At 37.6% G+C, this 21,576-nt stretch overlaps 1 protein-coding gene across 3 annotated transcripts in view; it reads right to left on the reverse strand.

Moving 5' to 3' along the window:
- The window catches only part of PNPLA1 (patatin like domain 1, omega-hydroxyceramide transacylase), a 75,829-nt gene that overhangs the window by 34,513 nt on the left and 19,740 nt on the right, over positions 1–21,576 (reverse strand). For 2 of the 3 annotated variants that reach the window (XM_074236422.1, XM_074236424.1), the window contains exons 2-3: positions 2,371–2,603; positions 365–430 (exon numbers count right to left, since the gene is read on the reverse strand). In XM_074236422.1, the coding sequence (XP_074092523.1) occupies positions 365–430; positions 2,371–2,603 (299 nt within the window). The remainder of the gene's footprint in view (positions 1–364; positions 431–2,370; positions 2,604–21,576) is intronic. The other variant, XM_074236423.1, reaches the window with a different exon arrangement.

Here is a 21,576-nt window from a genome sequence, read left to right on the forward strand (position 1 = left end):
TTCAGGCCTAACACTATCCCCTAAGTGATCAGCTGCCTCTCTGTGCTTCTATATCAGATCTCCTCCTAGAATCTAATGCTTCATAAATTCAAAGAATTATATAATTCATATTTGTAACTAGAAATCCAGTAAGTCCTGGGTTCAAATCCAATCTCTTATGCTTATTATTCATATCATGGATAAGTCCCTTGCCATCTCTTAGACTTAGCTTAGATATCTAGAAAATGAGCAGGTTGGACTAAATAATTTCTTAGACACCTTTATAACTCTAATTCAATACTCTTATGATGTTCCCCATTGTCTAGCATAGTGCTCTGAACATAGATTATTGAAAGCATTGACTTCCCTAGGTTTGGGTACTCACCACACCCCGGTAAGTTGGTGGAATGAGACCACAGTAAACAGGTATAAAACAGCTGCAGTATAATGCCTGTGGAGAGGGCCCCAGGGGCCAATGGAAAGATTCAAGGTTGGTAGAAGCAGGCTGATACATATTTCCAATGATGACATACATTCAAATAATAATACTTTAAAAGACTGAATTCAGAGCTGTAGGAGACCTTAAAGATCATCTAATCCATCCATCATATTATACAAATTAATGAAGGATAAGAAAGGGATATGGGCAAGTCATGGAGGGAAAAGGAGAACAGATGGATGACATATACACTGCACTTTTCTCTGTAAAATATGAAAATAATCAGAGGGGATGTCCATCAAATAGGGAATGGATGAACAAGTTGTGGTATACGATTATGATAGAATACTACTGTGTATAAGAAAGGATGAGCAGGAGGCATTCAGAAGAACCTGAGAAGACTTATATGAACTGATGCAAAGTGAAACAAGCAGACTTAGGAAAATATTGTAATATATAATGGCAATAGTATATAATGATCAATTATGAATGGCTTAACTATTCTCAGCAATACAGTGATCCAAGAAAATATTGAAGGATTTATGCCCATGGTGGGGGGGGGGGTAAGTAGTGGAAGGGAAGAAGCCATTTTCCTTTCATTAAAAAAAAATGAAGAAAACTGAATTCAGCCCTGTATCCACTCTTTGGGCTACCCAGCTGCCAGCTTCTCTCCCTGGATTTATTATTAGGCTCAAATGAGAATGTGAGTAACTGTAGATGATTGATAGTTTTTTTATCCCTCTGCATATTTGCAATAATTGTTTTACCTGAGTCTAAGTAAAAAACTTAGCACAAGAACAAGCTTGGGGTTTTTTTTGGGGGGGGGGGGAGTGTTGATGGTGGTGGTCCAGGTTTATAATGTCACTGATGTAGGGAATTTAAGTTCTAAAAACTGCCTCTTCTTATACAGAAAAGCTACTCACCTGTGATATATTCTTGAGAGAGTTGCCTGGGGCACTTGGAGGTAGAAAGACTTAACCAGAGTTACAAAGCCAGTGTCAGAAGCATAAATTCAACCCAGGTCTTTCTGATGCCAAAGTCTGTCCCCTACCTATTACTGCATGCTGTAACTTATTGAAGAAATAATTCAATCTCATTAAGAAATGTCACTGGGGGGACGGAGTTTGGGGTAGAGGGTCTTTTCCTTGGCTTTTTCTTCAGGGAAGTTGCATTGTAGCCAAGATCAAGAGAAATAAGAGCACCAGACAGCCTCTCTAGGCTTCAGGGTCTTATGAAAACAGAAATTTTGTGGAAATTGGCTACGATTCTGTAATATGGAATATATGAAAGGAAAGAAATTCCTTACCTCAGAGTGATTAAAGAGGGAAAGAATATAAACAAAAAAATTAATAGCGACTCTTTTTTTTGTTAGTGACAAAGAACTAGAAAGTAAGGGAATACCTATCAGTTGGAAAGGATTAGCTGAACAAATTGGGGCATGTGAACAACACAGAATACTATTTCCATAAGTAATGATGAAAGGGACATAATGAATTATTTACCGAACTTCTGAGACAGGCAGACAAACAGAGAGAGAGAGAGAGAGAGAGAGAGAATGAAAGAGAATTTGGGAATTGTTTTACTTGACTGTGCATATTTGTTACATAGGTCCTTCTTTTCTTTCCTTTTCTTTTTTTCTAATGGGGGTGAAATGAAGAGAAAATACTTTTTAAATATAAAATGTAAATTAAGTGAAATTGTAAAAAAGAGAATGGGTTCTCTGGTTCTTTGGCTAACTTTTGCTTTTGATATATTTAAAGATTATATATTTGCTAGAAGGGTTTTCTTTTTCTTTTCTTTTTCTAATGGGGGGAGTTGGAATAGAGAGAAAATAAAAATTTGTTAAAAGAAAAGAAAAACCAAGTCATCAGGAAACCTCTTCTGATTCTGTCCTGGGACAAATCTAATCAGAACCCACCGTCCAATACAATCACAGGATATAGCACCTTTACCTCAATGAGCTCTTCCTTGGAAGTAAATTCAGATACCACCACATTTTCTCCATCAGTCATCCGTGTGAGGGCCACATGGAGTCTTCCTGTTGCCAACTTGTAGGAATCTTCAGGAAGAACACGGTATAGAAACTGTCTCATCATCTGCACCATCTTGCAGGAAGGGGAAAATGGTCCCAGAAAGGATTTCCTGACCTCAGCCACTCCAATATTTAAGACTTTGAGATACTCATCTAAGATCAAAACAGAGAAAGGTTGATCAACATCAAAGTCCCCAAGATGGACACGTGTTCTTAAGTAATCTCTGAATCTTCTTAGCTTATGCACTATGTGGACATTTCTGCTGATAAATTATCTAGTGCCAAGAAGAGAAGGACAATGATGGCGGACAAAAAAAATTCTAAAGTTCTCTCCATGGCTTTCTGTTGGGAGCCAGGGTCTCTAAGCTGCTTGACACAGTCACAGCAAGAAGACTTAAGGTGGCCACCACCTGATGGAACAACATTTCCTTCTTCAATATATATAGGGATTCCATGTATACCAATATTGGTAGGTCTAATATTGATTGCAAAACTTATTCATCCTAATAGTGGAATGACTATAAAGGAAGGATTCCAGAGAAATTCCCTGAATAAAATAGATTGTAAACTATGTCCAAACTTAACAGGATTGCCTCTCCCCAAGGCATATAAAAGGTTCCAACAATATGAAATCTCTGGAAAACCCAACACTGGGAATTCCAAGGAGAAGTCAGAATATATACAGGGAAAACAGATACAAGATGGGTTAGGTAGAATTCTGGGGAAATGAACAATTTTGCACCCCCCCATACACAGGAATATATGATAAAGATGGTGAAAGAATATTTAGTATAGGTGACCAATATGTGAACTCTAACAGCCTTAGTTTATTGGGAAAGAATAAAAAGTCACAGAAACCGTGGTTTCTATCAACAAGGGCTGAAAGGAAAATTGGTTATTGAAGGAGTCAATGGATGGGTGGACAAACATAACTGCCCTTTACTGTAGGTTGTCAAGGGAGCATATCCAAAAATATTACATATGCAGCACCAAAAACATAAAAGCATTCCATTAAATGAATTATATCAAAGATTATTATCAGGAAAGTTCTGCTTAATTAATAACTTTAAATAAATTGCTTAATTAATAACTTTATAATGCAGCAACAAACTAGGCAACAGACAGGTTGAGGTCATCACGGTCTGAGCAGGGACAAGAAAATTAACTACATGATTGATAAAGAAACTTCAGCTACATGAACTACATGATTAAACTTGTAACCATATGAACTATATGACTGATAATGAAAATTGTAAACTTTTGTAACCAAGGAAATAATTTTGGCTTGCTTATATGCTTATAATGATTATATGATGCTTATATGATTATATGATGCTTATATGATTCTGAGACCATAAAAATAAAATCTGAGCAGCAGTCAGTCAACCTGCTCCTGCCTTTAATTGTGTTGACTCAACTCATTTCGCCGACTCTATCCCTCCTGTCAGGTTCCAAAGACCCAGCAGAGGCTGGACCCCCACAGCTTTCAAAGTCAATCAATTAATCAATAAGCAGTTATTAGAGGATCAAGACCCTCCATGATCTGTTCATGACTATGCCCAGAAATTATTAGATCTATACTCCAAAGAGATCAAAAAAAGATGTAAAGGATTTATATGTACAAAGATACAAATTAGGGCAGCTAGGTGGCACAGTGGATAAAGCACCAGCCCTGGAGTCAGGAGGCCCTGGGTTCAAATCTAGTCTCAGACATTTAATAATTACCTAGCTGTGTGGCCTTGGGCAAGCCACTTAACCCTATTTGCCTTGCAAAAACCTAAAAAAAAAAACAACAAAGATACAAATTAACACAAAATGAAGTGAACAGAGTCAGGAAAATAATATATATAATGACAATGACAATGTAAATGGAGTGGAATGGAGCTCCAAGTGAAATATAATATCAATGTTTGTGAAATTCCTGTATAGAAAGAGGTCCCCAACATCCCCTGGGCCCTGAGGAATTCCTTAGAAATACAAAGTAGGCCAGGTGCCTTTGGGTCTGAAAATAGCAAGTACTTGACCCTGGGGGTCCAGGATATACCTTAAAATTGTTTGAAGAATCACAAAGCAGCCTCATCAGCCTAATTTATCTTGCTGTATCTGTTAAATTCCAGGACTGCCTCCCCCTTCCCCAGGTGTGGCTGGAACAATAAGATAGTAAATTCCTTGAATTATAGGAAGCTCATGAAATATGTTCAAACAAGGACCCTTTCTGTCTATAGGGACCCCATATTTACATGTGATAAGAAGATCTTTGCTTCTGTAATCAGCCTGCTCTCAGTATCCCCCCACTCCAAATGCTATAAAAACCCTATCCCCTAAACACTCAGGTACTGTCTGATTTGGGTATTCCCTGGGAATAGGAATAAAGACTTTTCAAACTCCGGTCTCCGGTCTTGCTCTTTGGGTTCAACATTTAGAGGCCCCAGCAAGATCTTGGTGTTTTGTGTCACCAAAGGAGACCACAGGAGCCTTGCATTTAGGTTCCAATGGACTGTCTCTCCCTTTCCTAGGGGAGCTGGCCCCTGATGATGTTCCAGGGCCCCAGGACCAGGTAGATTAGTAAAATAGTCTTAATATGAACCTCTCCTCGACTGCAATCCCCCATTCGGACTAAGTGGAGATCCTGTTACACCTGCTGAGGTAAGCTTATTCTGGTTCTGGGTTTAGACAGTTGGTAGCAGGGGAATTCCATATCAGACGTGATGTCCGGGTCCCCTCTTTTGATCTGTTTGGCCTTTGGGAGACAGAGATAGTGGAAGAGATGCTGAAATCTCCCCTCATGGCATTTCTGAGATGTCAGGAATTTGCCATTGGCCTGTGTTTGTGAATATGTGTTGAGATTGTCAGTTTGGAAAATTCTGTTGCATTTGTGTGAGCTGTCTTTGTGCCTCATCTGTCTTTGTGTTCAGTTTGCCTATTTAAGTGTGTGTTTGGGTTCTTCTATTGTTTTGTTAAATGGTGAGAAAAGTTCCCCTAAAAATTTCCTGGGGTTGCTTCATTTAAATTACTGCTCTTTATTTCTAGGCAGTATTCCTCTAAAGCCCTCACTAGTTCTCCCCTCAGTCCTGCTTTCTGCCTGTGTTACAGTGGGTAATAGGATCCTTCCCTCCTCACCCCTGAGTTGTCTCTTGAGCACTTCTCAGGGATTAAGAAAATTTTTTATTTAAAAAAGGAATGGATTTTGGTATTATTGACTGAGGCCAAACTACTCACTCTGTTATTTTACTATTATGAGAAGGGCCCCCCCATTCCCTGTTTATGTTCCCTTCTCTTTCCTCCTACCTCCCCCCTTCAGGAGAGAGTTCCTTTAGGAAGAATTAGTAAAGTAAGTGTTAAAAGGGACCTTATTTTGAATTAATATTACCAAATATGTTAAACAAAGAAATCATGTAAAGAAATTATATTTTAATTTGAAAGTAGGGAAAGTGAATCTCAGAAAGACAAGAGAGTTAGGTCAATCCTAAAGTGTATAATGTGGTTACCAAGATATGCCCATATAGGGGAAACTAAATAGTCTTTTTCCAGAATGATATGGCATCATTTAGAGCTTCAAGAGTTTATCAATATAGATTCAGATATTGTTAGTTATTACACAAAATTATGGGACATGTCAGGGTTGAAGAATAGAGGACCAACACCCCCCCCCCCAAGAATCTAGGATGGTCTCTCTCTAAAAGTTATTCAGTTTATTGTAGGTGAAGAAGGCAGGGCAGGGAATATTTTAATTAGGCTAAGGGATTTTTGAATGACTATTTGCCTTCTCCAGGATATAAGCAGTTAGAATCAAGAAATGTTAAATGTTAAAACTTTGGAATGTAAAATGTATTGTGAAAAGTGGAATCATATCTGGTTTATATAGCTGTATAAGCTATGTGACTAGTTCAGAATAGTATGAATTAAGGTCAAGAGCTAATGAAAAGGAGTGGTACAATAGTATATTAAGCTGTATAGTCTGGGACAGAGGTTTGGAAAGAATTGGAAAGAAAATCCAGACCTGGAGATAATTGTGGTTTTTGAACTATTTGTTAAGTATGGAATGTGGTTAAAAGCATGTAGACAGAAGGTTTGAGCAGGGTTGACTTTGTACACCAAAGATGGATTTTGGGAACTTTGGAAAATGGTTTACAAATCATTGTAACTATAAGTCTATAGGGAGATATGTGTTTATATGAGGTTGGGGTGATTTAAAAATTGCATTAAATTGGTACATTTTACAATGTTTGGCAATGAATTGATTGGAAAAGTAATAAACCCCATAAAGTAAAAAGTTTGATATGAAAGCAATTGTTTGGTAAATGTTAATTTTATTATGTTATTATTGATCCTATAATGTGTTAATCTAAAGATACATGTAAATTGAATTAAGGAGTTCGTAAAAATAAGTTTGAGTTTGGATTCTGATGTTTTTTGGCCCCTCCAGAGTCATGGGAGTCAGGACAGACTTGTGAGTTAGCTTTAGAATAACTAAACAAGGGGAAGATAATATTTTACACTGATTGGAATTTAGAACATGTATTTGGGAAAAATCTGGAGTGAGTAATGATAAAGAGTAAAGGTAAAGAATTAGTACATATTATTTTGATATCTCAAATTGTGGAGAATCTCCAATTCCCAGAACATAGAATGTTCTAATATTAAGAAATGTTGGTCAGTAAAGGATAAGAAAGCTCTTATAAGTGAGAGCACTGAGAAGTTAGAATTGCACTGATGAAGATAAGAATTTGCAAACTTTTTATAGGCTTTTGAAAAGAAAATGATTTAAGACTAATTTGAATATGACTTTTGGAATTTAAGAGAAGTATGAAGAAAATCTTTTAGTCATAAGAAGGGATTTTTTTAGCAACAGTTGGTCTTAATTCTTTGTATTTTAAAGTTTTAGGGAGTAAAGAAGACACACATGTAATTGAAATATGCTGTGGACAATTAGTAAACTTTGTATGAGAACAATTTAAGCTATTCTTTTTGAGTCTTTAAAATTGTTTTGTAATAACAAATTATGAATGAATTGAAGTTTCATGTATCACATTTGTAAAAGATTTTGTTATGAGAAAAAAACTAGAGAATACCTTGCCAGTGGGTCATAGTTCTCAAAGGTCTTTTTGGCCCAGAAAATTTGTGAAGGGCTTTGTTTTTCACCTCATGTTTATGAAAGGGAATATTGATATGTGAGATCAATGTAGTTTTTTTCTGTTAGAAAGAGGAAATTATACATATAACTGTAACACTGTCATGGGTAATAAATGCACATTAGGCTTTTGAAATTATTGTATAAAACTAACATTGATAGAGGATCTTATTTTCTTTGAAAATAGAAGTGTATTTGGAAGAAGAGAATAAGCTTATGAAACAAAAAATTTAGAAGTTTGTGTAAAAGATACTTAATTATAAGGTTAACTTTAAGAGAACCTGTTGTTTTATGTTGCTTTAAGAGTATATGTCAGCATGTTATGTTTCATTTAGGTTAAGAATTTAATGTTTTCATTATTTCTTAACTGCAAGATATCCTTTCCGATGCTATTGAATAAAGGTGAGGGGTTTTAAAAAATGATTAGGAAATTGAAAATTATGTAACCTTAAATTAGATGACTTATCAATAAGTAAGATTGAAGAGTGGTGTCAGGCATGTGGTCTGCTTTTGGAATGTAAACTATTTTACTGTAATGATGTCAAAGATGGAATTAATGATTGTTAAGGAGGGAAATTATCAAAGCATGACCCCCTGGGTTCCCCGAAATTTTAAATGATGTGTTGGACCTTGCTCTATATCTGTAGGTCCAGGTATAACTGTAATAATGGAAAGATTACTTTGTGAAATCTAGTTCTTAATGTGTTACACTTATTACTCTTTTGTTAAATTTAGAGCCCTCAGCCCCTGAATTTCCAAACCCCAACCCCCCACCCTTGTCACCAGGTAACTTCTATTCCCCCTTAGAAGATTCTTTCATCAAAAGGGGGAATACAAGAGCAGGGAAGGTAATGAACATTCCCAGACCTGTCTCCCCTTACCTCTGAACCAGTCTACTTCCCCCTTGGAAGATTCCTCCAAAAAAGTGGAGAAGAGGGTAGCAGGAGGATGGTGGGGACCTGTCAGAAAAATTCATATTTCAAAAACAATAGAAAGAGAGACAGGAGAACTCAAGTGCTTAAGCCTTAAAGGGAAAGAGGACCCCTCCACAGGTGGGATGTGTGATTGGGAAAGAAAAAAAAATCTAAGATACAGGGGTTGAGACTCCTCTATTGAAAGGAAATCACGTTTAATGACTATCTCCTGGCCATGTGACCTGAGTGATGACTCTCATTGTTTTTAAAGTTTCTGAACTGGAGTTTTGGGAAGCATGCTGGGGGGTTTTAAAAGAGGGATACTAGTGTTGTAACATTCTGACAAAATTTGTACAGAATGGGAGGAATTAAATCATCTAGATTGTTAAATTAGTTTGGGATTAAACTATTTTAACACTATTATAACTTTTGCAAGGAGTTATGTGGTTTGGGATTTTAAACTATTGTAACACCTTTGGGTTAAAGAAAAGTGGTATTGGGTTACTAAGAAAAGAAATACCTAGGCTGTCAGTGATGTTTACTGATGTCTTTTTGGACAAAGCTCTAATTGGTTCTAATGTTAAGTTTAATAATGCTAACAATTGTATTTTTATTTTGGATAGAGCATTTGTAATGTGAGTGCTGGATTCTCTATATAAGGTACTCTAAAGTGTTTATCAAACCAAGCTGTTGGGAAGTTAGTTGAATTGTAATTACATTGGGGTTTTAAATGTGTCATATGTATGAGATTGAGAAGTGCTGAGGTTACCAAGAGGTGTAGTAGGAGAAAAGCAGGCCTAGGACAACATTGGGCAATACCCACATTTGTAATGATAGAGATGTGATGAACCAACCAGCAAAGGAGAAAAGTATAAGACAGATGAGGAACCAAAAGTAATGTCATGAAAATGCCTAAAGAGTGACTAAAGAGGGTTAATTGTCAAATATAGCAGAAAAGGCAAGGAAGTGACAACAGAAAAGAGACTTGGCAAATGAGATAATTGGAGAGAGCAGTTTTAAGGTCAGTGATAGAAGTTGGATTACAAAGGAAACTACAGTTTTTTCAAGGAGTTTGACTCAGGGAGGAGACTTTAGGATGATAAAGGGGGCAAGGTCTAATAAGGGTTTCTAGGAATTAGGTAGATGAGCCTGTTGAAGAGAGGAAGGAACCACCAAAGCTTGAAAATAAGCAACTTGAGGATACAAACTTCTGGAGAAAGAATAACATAACATCTCACAACCTATACCAAGATAAGTTTGAAATGGCTAATATATATATATATATACATCATAAAATGCAAAATAATTTTGATTACATTAAATTAAAGTAAATTTTTTTGTTTTGTTTTTGCAAAGCAATGGGGTTAAATGACTTGACCAAGGTCACACAGCTAGGCAATTAAGTGTCTGAGGCTGGATTTGAACTCAGGTCCTGTTTTCTATCTACTGCATCACCTAGCCACTTCCATTACATTAAATTTATTGGGGTTTTTTTTTTTTTTTAGTTTTTTGCAAGGCAATGGGGTTAAGTGGCTTGCCCAAGGCCACACTGCTAGGTAATTATTAAGTGTCTGAGACCAGATTTGAACCCAGGTACTCCTCCAGGGCTGGTGCTTTATCCATTGTGCTACCTAGCCATCCCCATTACAATTAAATTTAAAAGATTTTGAACAAAACCAATGCAACCAAGATTATTATGGACTCTTGGGCAGCCAGCTCTTCTCAGAAACACAGTGATCAAAGACTCAGGTACTCCTGACTCCAGGGCCAGTACTCTATCTACTGTGCCACCTAGCTGCCCCCAAAGACAATTCCAAAAGACTTGTGAAGGGAAAATGCCATCACATCCAGAAAAAGAACTATGAAGCCTTAATGCAAATTGAAGAATACTGTTTTCACTTTTTAAAATTTGTTTTATGTTTTTTTCTTTCTCATGGTTTTATCCCTTTAGTTCTGATTCTTCTTTTACAATGACTGATATGGAAATAGGTTTTACATGAATGTACAAGTATAACCTATATCAGATTACTTGCTGTCATGGGGAGAAAGAAGGGAAGGGAGGGAGGGAGAAAAATGTGGAACTCAAAATCTTACAAAAAATAAAGGTGAAAACTATCTTTTCCGTGTAATTAGAAAAAAATAAAATTAAAATTAAAAAATTAAATTTTAAGGGGGGGGACCACTTCCATACCCATTATCTCATTTGACCCAGATAGCAATCTATAAGGCACGCAGAGAAGAAATTGTTTCCAAATTACAGATGGAAAAACTAATCCTTGAAGAAGTAACTTGACTTGTCAAAAGGTCACATATGACTCAATGGCAAATTTAGGACTAAAATCCAAACCAAAGTTTCTTCTTACTATACCACATGTTTATACCAAGAAAAGTATTCAGGGCAGCATGGTAAGAGCTAAAATTGGAATCAAAGTTCCTGAGTTCAAATCCTATGCTTCTTATTTCCTTTGTGAGGAAAATCACTTCCTTCTCTAAGCCTGTCTTCTCACCACCAAAATGAGTGATTGGATTAGATGATGAATGAGGTTCCTTCCAATTCTTGGTACCCAACAATCTTTAGGCTGTTTAGCACTTCAAAGTGAGAGTGTCCCTGCTGAGAAGTGTGTATGATAATCCTTTCCTGGGCTAATATGCAGTGTTTGGAGGTAGGACTAGGATTTGATCTTCTTTCCTGTTCCTTAAATTCCTGTAGGACCATAGTAGGTCACTTCCTTTTCTTCAATCTCATCTTCCTCTTCTTTCAAATAAGGGAATTTAATTAAATGACTGCTAAGGTCCCTTCTTCTGTGCCCAAAGCATCTTGGAAATGTGAATGGTTAAGAATAAGGCAGGAAAGTACTGTGTTGAAAGCATAAAGACAGGTTGGTCAAAGAATTTGTTGTTTCTAAGTATGAATACAAATAAGCAATTTTTCCCTCCTGGCCCTGAGGGGAAGGCAGGCAAACAATCTTGAATGTCATTAAACAACCAGAGAGTACAGATACCAAGGTGTGTGCTCACATCAGGGACCCACCTAAGAGGGCTGACAAGCTGCCATACTCAGGGTGTGGTCACCCCACTTTTTTGGAGTCTTAACTAATAGCTCTCAACAAACCCCCCATGATCTTTGGTGACACTCCTTCAGAATCCTGAAAATTTGGGTTTAAGTGGAAGCTCAGGTCTTGCAATTTAGAGTTCCCCCCACCCTGCTTTTGATAGGAATTGTGAAAAAGAAGAGAACCCTTCCTTGAAATCTGCTTTACTAAGAGTCATCTTGTAGCCTATGTTGGTGGTGAAAAATTCCCTGTACCTGCAAGTAGCTTCTCTGAGGTTCTTCCTCTGAAAAATAAGGGAGGAAAGACTAGATGGTTTATAAGATGCCTTCTAACTGCATACATTCATTCAAAAAGCATCTATTAAATGCCTAATGTGCCAGATCCCTAGGAATGCAAAGATCAAAAGAAAAAAGAATAAAGTCTTTACTCTCAAGAACCTTACATTCCATTTGGGGAAAACAACATGGATGGAGAAATACTAGATGATAGATAGATAGACAGGCAGACAGATGATAGAAGGATGGATAGATGGATAGATGGATGGATGGATGGATGGATGGATGGATGGATGGATGGATGGATGGATTCTATATGTAGAAAATACAGACTTGCATCAGCATTCTTTCCAGTTTGGAAAGTCTCGCATAATATGTCCCAGATTTGGTTAGAAACTGACTACACTCACAAAGTAATGTTCTATGGTTCTATGATTTCAGTCAGGAAATCTGGGTTCGAGTCAGCTTTGTTACTTTTTAGCTGCTGACTTTGGGCAAGTAATGTCATCTCTTGGAATTCCTCATCTATAGTCCAGCCTCAGACATTTAACTAGTTGTGTAACCCTGAAGAAATCACTTAAACCCTAATTGCTGAGAGACAGAGAAATAGAGAAAGAGATGGAAAGAGAAAGACTGAGAGACAGAGAGAGAATTGAATTCAAATGATGAACCCCAGCACCTGAAATCAGAAGGACTAGGAAAAACAATGACTGAAGAAACTTTGTTGGTGGTATCATGTTGGTGATAAGTATCATGAGCTATAATATGAGGATTAGGTATCATGAACAGCTAGGTAGCACAGTGGATAAGAGTGCTACAAGAAATGAGTTCAAATCCAACCTCAGACACTTACTAGCTAAGTGACCCTAGGCAAGTCACTTAACTGCTTGTCTCAGTTTCCTCATCTGTCAAATGAACTGGAAAAAGAAATGGCAAACTACTTCAATACCTTTGCTAAGAAAACCCCAAAATGGGGTCATAGAGAGTTAGACATGACTGAAACAACTGAATAACAATGGAACCACTAAAGTCTCATTATACTATACTGTTGCAAGGAGCAAATGAGATAATATATTTAAAGCATTATGTTCACATCAACTTAACTGTTGGGTCACAATATTCCATGTTCCTTAAGGTCCCTTCTAGTACCTATAAATTAAATCAATTATCTATAAGGAAGAAGAACATGTTAGGAGAATGGAATGGAGATTTTACTTTGGATTGTTTGTGGTACTTACATGTAATCTTAAGGACCCTGAAATTATGGAAATTAGCAATAACATATCCCAACCATGTCAGCAATAACTGAACTGAGCATTTGTTGGGGGAGCAATCTGGTGAAATCTGAGGATGTCTTCTCATAACCACGTTTTTAAAGGCAACAAAGTATATAGGATTGGGGGTGGCTAGGTGGTGCAGTGGATAGAGAACCAGCCCAGGAGTCATGAGTACCTGAGCTCAAATCTGGCCTCAGACCCTTAATAATTACCTAGCTGTGTGGCCTTGGGCAAGCCACTTAACCCCATTGCCTTGCAAAAATCTGAAAAACAAAAAACAAAACTATAAAGTATATAGGATTACAAAAGAAGCCAATAATGTTGAACTACATTTTCAAAAACAAATTCATGAAATCCAGGTTTAGAAATGCTGTACTGAGTTATCTCCCAGTTAAGATTTTTTCCTTCTTCCTTACTCTCCTCTACAACCTTCCCTGAACTAGTAGGAAGGTATTAAAATATTTTAAATTAAAAGGCTTCCAGCAGGGCTGGAGGAGGAAAAAAAAATGAACAAAGGAAAATTTTAAATGAAATTGCATACCTGTTGTAATGATAACAACTTGAAAGGAAAGTTTGCAATAGATAAAAACATTATCCATGTTGATTCACTTTCCCAGTTTAGGTAAAAGGGCTAAATCTGGGCTCTGTCATTTTCCAGCTGTGTGACTTTGGGCAATTAACTTTAGCTCTTCCCACTTGGTGAAAAAGTTTAATATATAACTTATGATCATAGATTTAAGTCTTTTAATTGTAGTTGAGTTGTTTCAGACTCTTCTTGACTCTGTTTGGGGTTTTCATGACAAGATGCTTTTCCTTCTCAAGTTCCTTTTATATTTGAGGAACTGAGGCAAACAAGGTTAAGTTACTATGCCCAGGATCACATGACTAGGACATGTTCGAAGCTACATTTGAACTCATGAAATTGAGTCTTCTTGACTTCAGGTCCAGTATTCTAGCCACTGTACCCACCTAACTATAAAATGGGGGACACATTAGAGGAAGAAATGGCAAACCACTCCAGTATCCCTGCCAAGAAAACTCCAAATGGGGCACAGAGAATTGGAACATGACTGAAAAATGACAACTATATCTAATAACTATCTAGTTGATAGGTTCTCAGATGCAGTGAGAAGAACACTGAACTCAGAGTCAGAAGACAAGGCTATCTTCTAAATGTGTGACTCTGAGCAAGTCATTTAATCTCTCAATCTTGTTGTAAAAAAATACCAAGAATGTCTACAGTCATCCAAGTTCAGTGAGAAGTCAAAACCCAAGATGACTGGCGATGGCCTGGAATGCAGTGGATGACCTTGTTCTTCAATATCTGACCAAATTCTAAGTACTCCATAGAGTCTACTTCAGCTATCTTGGGAAAAGATTGTTCTCATCTGCTCCTTCCTTTGGGGGAGGTCTTTGCATACTTGGGAGGTTTCTAATACTTTCCATGATGGGTTTGTGACTCCTTGGTTGCCCTTGTTTACCAAAATAGTATACCAAAGCATGTGGTCACTGGGCATGCTACAGCTTCTTGGAGCTACAGTGAGTTTGGGGTGCCAAGGGGACATCAAAGATGATTGAGCAGTGGGGTAAGGTGGTCAGAGGAGTACTAAACCACATTGGTAGAAGTTCTCTTTTGAGATTTCCCTATACCTATAAAATCACAGATCTAGTCCCTATCTCCTTTCTCTCATTTTACAGAAAGGGAAACTGAGGTTCTTCCAAAGATTTAGTTAACTTGAGCATTGTTGCAGGATGTGAAACTAGCTTCTTTGCCTCCTAATCTACTCTTCCATAATATATGAAGCATGAAAATGCCATGTAACTGTGATGCGAACCAAGCAGAACCAGGAAAAGGAGCAAATGTGCATGATCTAGGAAAACTTTGTCTGTTTCTTTGGACTCATTCCAGGAAGAAATAAGGACTATGAAAATCCCCTGGTTGAACAATATGTTGCCTCAGTATTCAAACCACTAACCAGCACTGTGATAGGTCCTCAGTTTGCACCTCTGAAAAATGAGGTTGATAGAAGTGTCCTTAGAGTCAGATGACCTGGAAAGGATCTCAGTTAGTTCAGCCTCTCATTTTACATAAAAGCTACTAAGTGATGCCATAGTGCACAGAGCATTCAACTTAGAGTCAACAAGATTCATCTTCCTGAGCTCAAATCTAGTCACACAAGGTATGTGACCCTGTTTGCCTTAGTTTCCTCAAATATAAAAGGAAAAGGAAATGGAAATCCACTTTAGTATCTGTCAAGAAAATCCCAAAGGGTGTCACAAAAATCAAACAGGAATAAACAGTAGTTCATTTTTACAGGGGAGGAAACTGAAGCTCAAGGAGGTTAAACCCAAATCATACATAGATCCTATGCTCTGCAGTTAGAGATCATTACCACTGTGACCTGGCTTTGGACTCCTATGACTTTAGGTAAGTCACTTTTATCTTGACCTCATTTTCCTCAACTGTCAAATGCAGAGTTTGGACAAGAGGTTGAATACTGTCTAGGGCCCTTTCCAACTCTGATATATTTTCCCCCCCTTACTAGTTCAAAGCAGCTCAGAATAAGGTCCTTTACAGAAGATGGGTTCTTAGAAATTTTTTAATCTGTCAGCCTTAGACATAGTTGCTAAGCAACATGCCTCAGGTTCAGTTATTTATTTATAAAGTGTATTATTGATGCTTTCCAGGTCTTGATACATTCCACCTTCCCCCTCTGTGGTGTCTGCTTGGAGACAGACAGTCAGACACAGAAAAAGAGAGAGCCAGACAGACAGAAAGAGAGGAAATAGAGGGATAAAGTGGCAGAAACACAGAAACCAATGCAGCAAGAAAGACAGAGATAGAACCATAAAGGAGACAGAGAGAAAAAGAGAAAGAAAGGGACAGAGAATGAGAGAGAGAGAGAGAGATTGAGAGAGAAATGTGTCTGCATCCCTGCTCCTAAGAAAGTAGAAGGAGCCACTTTAGCTTAGAAAAAGCCACCTTTCAATGAGGTGAATGTTCTGGTGTTTGACAATCCACCTCAGACCAAACAGTGGATGTCTCACCCTAGGGGCACATCCTCCTGGGAAGTAGGTGAAGTTTGTCTTACATTTCTTCCCTACTCCCTACCACTCAGTGCCTTTCCTGCTTCCTTTAGATCTGATAAACTTATTTATCCTCTGCTAATAACAACTCATTCATTTACAGGGATTAGGATTTGGCCCCATTATCTCCTTTGATATTCACAACACAATCTTATGAGGTAAACATTACAGTTATTAGTTCTCATTTTAGATGTGAGGATATTAAAGAGCCTAAGGTCATCTGGAGAACTCATGCTAGTGCCACAGGGCAGTAACTAGATACCATAGTGTATAGAGTGCCAAATCTGGAATCAGAAAGATGAGAGTCCAAACCCTACCTCAGACACTACCAGTGTGACCTAGGTTTAGCCTCAGTTTCCTCATCTGTAAAATGGAGATAATAAGAAAAATAGCATCTACCTCTCATGGTTGTTGTGAAGATTGAATGAGATGATAATTGTTAAATTCTCAACATAGTTTCTGGCATATAGAAAATGCAATATAACTGTTATCAATTATAATTCTTACTATTTTTATTGAAACTAAAAGCTGTCTTCTTTTTTGTTGTTGTTGTTTTTGGTTTTTGCAAGGCAAATGGGGTTAAGTGGCTTGCCCAAGGCCACACAGCTAGGCAATTATTAAGTGTTTGAAGTCAGATCTGAACTCAAGTACACCTGACTCCAGGGCCAGTGCTCTATCCATTGCACCACCGAGCTACCCCCAAAGGCTATCTTCTGACTCCAAAGTCATTTAACAAGATGTTAGAACTGCAAGACATTAGGACTCTTGAGTAATGTAATAATCAATCTTGATTCCCAAAGAACCAATGACAAAACAAAAGATTAGGGTTCTGAAACCAGGGTCCATGGGTCCATTTTTTTTTAGTAATCTGAAAACTATTTTAATAAAGACGGTTTCCTTTATAATTCTTTGAATTTTATTTTATGCATTTAAAAACATTATATTTTTAAATGCATTAAAAAGCATTAAAAACATTACACATTATTTTGAGGAGTCCATAGATCTCACCAGCATGCCAAAGGGATCCAGGGCATAAAAAAAAAATTAACAACAGATTTAGAGGCAGAAGGGACCTCAAAGATCAATCAATATTTCCCTGATTTCTTTAGATTAGAGTATGACATGCTATTATCTTTTACTGACACAATTAGTGTGTAGGTTTATTTTGTGTAAGAATTCTTTCCTTGTGGCCTTCAAATTTTAGATTAATATGATTTAGGGGAGTTAGGGGCAGATGGTGGTATAGTGGATAGAATGCTAGGCCTGGAGTCAGGAAGACCTGAATTCAAATTTGACTTCAGACACTAGCTGCTTGATCCTGGGAAAATTACACTATTTATTTCACTTTCCTCAACTACAAAATATGGTTGATTAATAAGAACACTGACCTTCCAGGATTGTTGTGAGGATCCACTGAAATAATATTTGTGAAACACTTTGTAAAGAACCTAACTCAATGAAAATATTCTTCTTTCTTCCTCTCACTTCACTTTGTATCCACCATTCAACCCAGCAACAAGGAGAGTTATCCTTTTGAGCAACTGATATCTGGCTAGCAAAGGTTTAGCCCATCTGATACAGATGGGATAGTAGGAACCCTGATCTCTGGACCAATTTACAAGAACTATGGAAAGAACTGAAGTCAGAACTGAAAGAGATCTGACTGGTTTCTTCTACAATCCTTAAAAGCAGTCTCCTGAGAATTCAAATTTGACAGTCTCACCAGACTGCCAAAGGGATCCAGGACATACAAGGGATCTCAAAGATTAAACAATATTTGCCTAATTTCTTTAGAGAGTAGAAGGTGGAATGCTGTATCTTCTAGTCTCTCCCTGAATTTTATAGATTCAATGTCATGGGAGGCCATGAGGAATAAGAGAGTGTTCTATGCCAGTGGCCTAATGAACAAGAATCTATAATGCCCTTCCCTCCCCTGCTGCCCCTACCCTCAAGGACCTCTGAACTGGAGCCACCAGTCTGTGGTAGCTCTATGTCTGTTTTACTTTTTCAGGCATGATATGATCAAAGGAGTCCTCAATTTCAGCCATGTGCTCTGTAAAATGAAGGAATTGAATTTCTAAGGTTTCTTCCAGCTCTAAATCTTTGAACTCGTGAATGAGAAGAATTGAATTTGAATCTAAAACCTCCCACTTTTTGTTTGAATGACTTAACCTGTTACATAATAGGACCAAGGAATTACTTAGAGTTGGGGGAGACTTCAGAGGCTCTCTGAAGAGACATCAATCCCTTCATTTTACAGATAAGAAAATGAGGTCCACAAAGGGAAATAATACTTTACTGCCCACTCACAGGGTTGCATTTATCAAATGGGATATGTTTAAAATGCTAGTCTTACTCCAAAATACATATGGATAAAAATTATAGCTAACATTTATAAAATTGTTCCCATTTGATTCTCATAGCAACCCTGGGAGGTAGGTACTATTATTATCTCCATTTTACAGATGGGTAAACTAAAGCAAACAAGTTAAGTGACTCATTGTTTATCCTTGGTTCTCAAAGAAGACCTTGACATCAGGGAGGTGATATCATGACAAGCACATGAATTGAATTTGAGTGAGGGGGGACTGTGCTAATTCTCCAGCCTTACTTTCTTCTCCAGAGTCATCTGGGTCCAGATATTTTATCATGACAGCTAGATGTGAGGCAATCAGGATTAAGTTTGGCTGAGTAAGTCAATTAGCTGCTTAATTGTCAAGTGTCTAAGGCTGGATTTGAACTTGGGGGTTCTGATTCCAGGGCAGGTGCTCTATCCACTGCAACACCTAACTACCTCCTGCAACTGTTGCAATGAATTAGAGGAATGACTTGAATAGAGGGGAATCATTGGAAAAGGGGGAGGCATGGAGGGAGATGGCAAGGACAAATAGGGAATCAAAAGAAATAAAATCAGAGTGAAAATTTGTACAAATCAAAGTGGGGCAACCTAAAATAAGGAGCTTGGAGATTAAAAGGAACAGATTACCTGGATCAAGTATTCCTAACCTTTTTGAAGCAATGGACCTCTAGCAGTCTGGTGAAACCTTGGATTCCCTTCTCAGAATTTTTTTTTTTAGGTTTTTGCAAGGCAAATGGGATCAAGTGGCTTGCCCAAGGCCACACAGCTAGGTAATTATTAAGTGTCTGACACCGGATTTGAACACAGGTACTCCTGACTCCAGGGCTGGTGCTTTATCCACTGCACCACCTAGCCACCCCTTCTCAGAATATTTTTAAAAAATTGAAAGAATGTTCAATTTCAGTTTGAAGCTAATAAAAATAGAGAAAGCATTTTTTTCTTTCCTACCTAAGTTCATGGAAATGTTTAAATCTCTGCACATTTAAGAACCCTTGCCCCAGAGAATGTGATTGTAAAATCTAGTCAGTTCTATCATCCTAGAAAGACTTGGAATGGTATCCAAGGACCTAGGGATATTATATGATTACTCTCCAAATGCTCAACTAACTGAATCCTGGAACCAACTCATCACCGATATCCAACCACTTGGTGTGGAATACTTTGGCCAGTATAAACAATAGAACAAAAATATTCAATAATCCTTAACTATAAACAGAGATTACACTTAATTATACAGTTCCAGAGTTGGAAGGATGCCCAACAGCCACTTACTCCAATTTATTTCCCCAGGCTTCACTTAATGACTTCCAGTGGTCGGCTTTAGTAGTGACAATTACAGGTGGTAGAAAAGGGTACAAAAGATATTAAGAATCACATTTTAGCATTATTATCATATTAATAATGATACTTTAAGGTTTTGAAAAAAGACTTTATCTCATTTGAGTCTCACAACAACCCTTAGAGGTGGGTATTGTTATTATCTTTATTTTCCAGATGAGGAAACTGAGGTAAACAGAAGTGAGGTGACTTGTCCTGGGTCACACAGCTTATCTGAGGCAGAATTTGAACTCAGATCTTCCTGGTTCTAGGCCCAACACTATGCTTTAAGGATACCCATCAAGGAAGGAAGGAAGGAAGGAAGGAGGGGGGCAGGAGGGAAGGGGAGTGGGGGGAGGAGGGAAGGAAGTAAGAAATTGCATCAACCCTCTTCCAACTTAGTAAAAGTCTTTCCTGGACAATAAATACATAGCCCTTACTGGGCCCATACTCCAAGCCTTCCTACTTTGGGTATACCTACTATACATTGCATATCATTGGCATAGTGTTAAGGGAACCTAGAGTTACTTCCAAACCATTATAAATTGAAGATTTGAGGAAAGAGGCTACTTTGAAGAACAAAGTATTTGCTTGGCAAAAATGGAGGAATGAAAAGTCTTTATGGTTAAGTGACTCATTGCTTGTCCTTGCTTCTCAAAGAAGACTGTGACATCAGGGAGATGATGTTAGGACAAGCTCATGAATTGAATTTGAGTGAGGGGAGACTTGTGATTACTCATTTATTCTCTACTTATTTAGAAGACTAGGTGCTAGATGAGCCAGGAGAATATCATACATACTAACAGTAATATTGAGATGGTCAACTATAATGGACACAATATCTCTCAGAAGTTCAATAATCAAGCCTGAGAAACCTGTTATGGAAAATGCTGTCTATATCCAGAGAAAGAACTATGAATTCTGATTGAAAAGCAAAGCATACTATGCTCACTTTTTCAAACTTCTATGTTTTTTCTTTCTTATGGTTCCCCCCCCCCCCCCAGTTCTGGTTCTTCTTTCACAACATGACTAATATGAAAATATGTTAAACACAATTGTACATATACAACCTATATCAGATTTATTTGCTGCCATGGGGAGGAGGGAAGGAGGGGAGGGTGATAGAAAAATGTGGAATTCAAAAGCTTGTAAAAAGATGAATGTTGAAAACTATATTTGCAAGTATTTGGGAAATTAATTAATGAAAAAGTAAGAGTTTAGATTTTTAGGCTGACAGAGACCATAAAGGTCATTTAATCATTTTTATAGAAGGAAACTAAGACCCAGAGAAGTTTCAAGGGCTCATCAGTATCTAAGGCAGAATTTGAACCCAGGTTTTCAGCTAGATTGCAGTGGGAAACTTCTAACCTGTAGGTCATATTAGTCTGGCATTGCCAAGGCCATCACAAGCAGGACTCTTAATTTGATAGATCTAGTAGTTTTTTTAGGGGCATAGCCTGTGAATGTTATAAATATCCAAAAGGCCCTTGGAAGAAAAAAGCTTCCCATCCCTGATGGAATGGCTGGAGCACTGGGCCTAAAGTCAGGAAGACTCATTTTCCTGAGTTCCAATGTGACTTCAGACACTTATTAGCTGTATGATCTTGGATTAGTCACTTAGCCCTGTTAGTTCCAGTTTCCTCCTCTGTAAAATGAGTTGGAAAAGGAAATAGCAAACTATTCCAGTATCTTTGCCAAGAAAGCCCCAAATGG

The sequence above is a fragment of the Macrotis lagotis genome, chromosome 5 (genome assembly GCF_037893015.1).
Source record: "Macrotis lagotis isolate mMagLag1 chromosome 5, bilby.v1.9.chrom.fasta, whole genome shotgun sequence".
Taxonomy (NCBI): domain Eukaryota; kingdom Metazoa; phylum Chordata; class Mammalia; order Peramelemorphia; family Peramelidae; genus Macrotis; species Macrotis lagotis.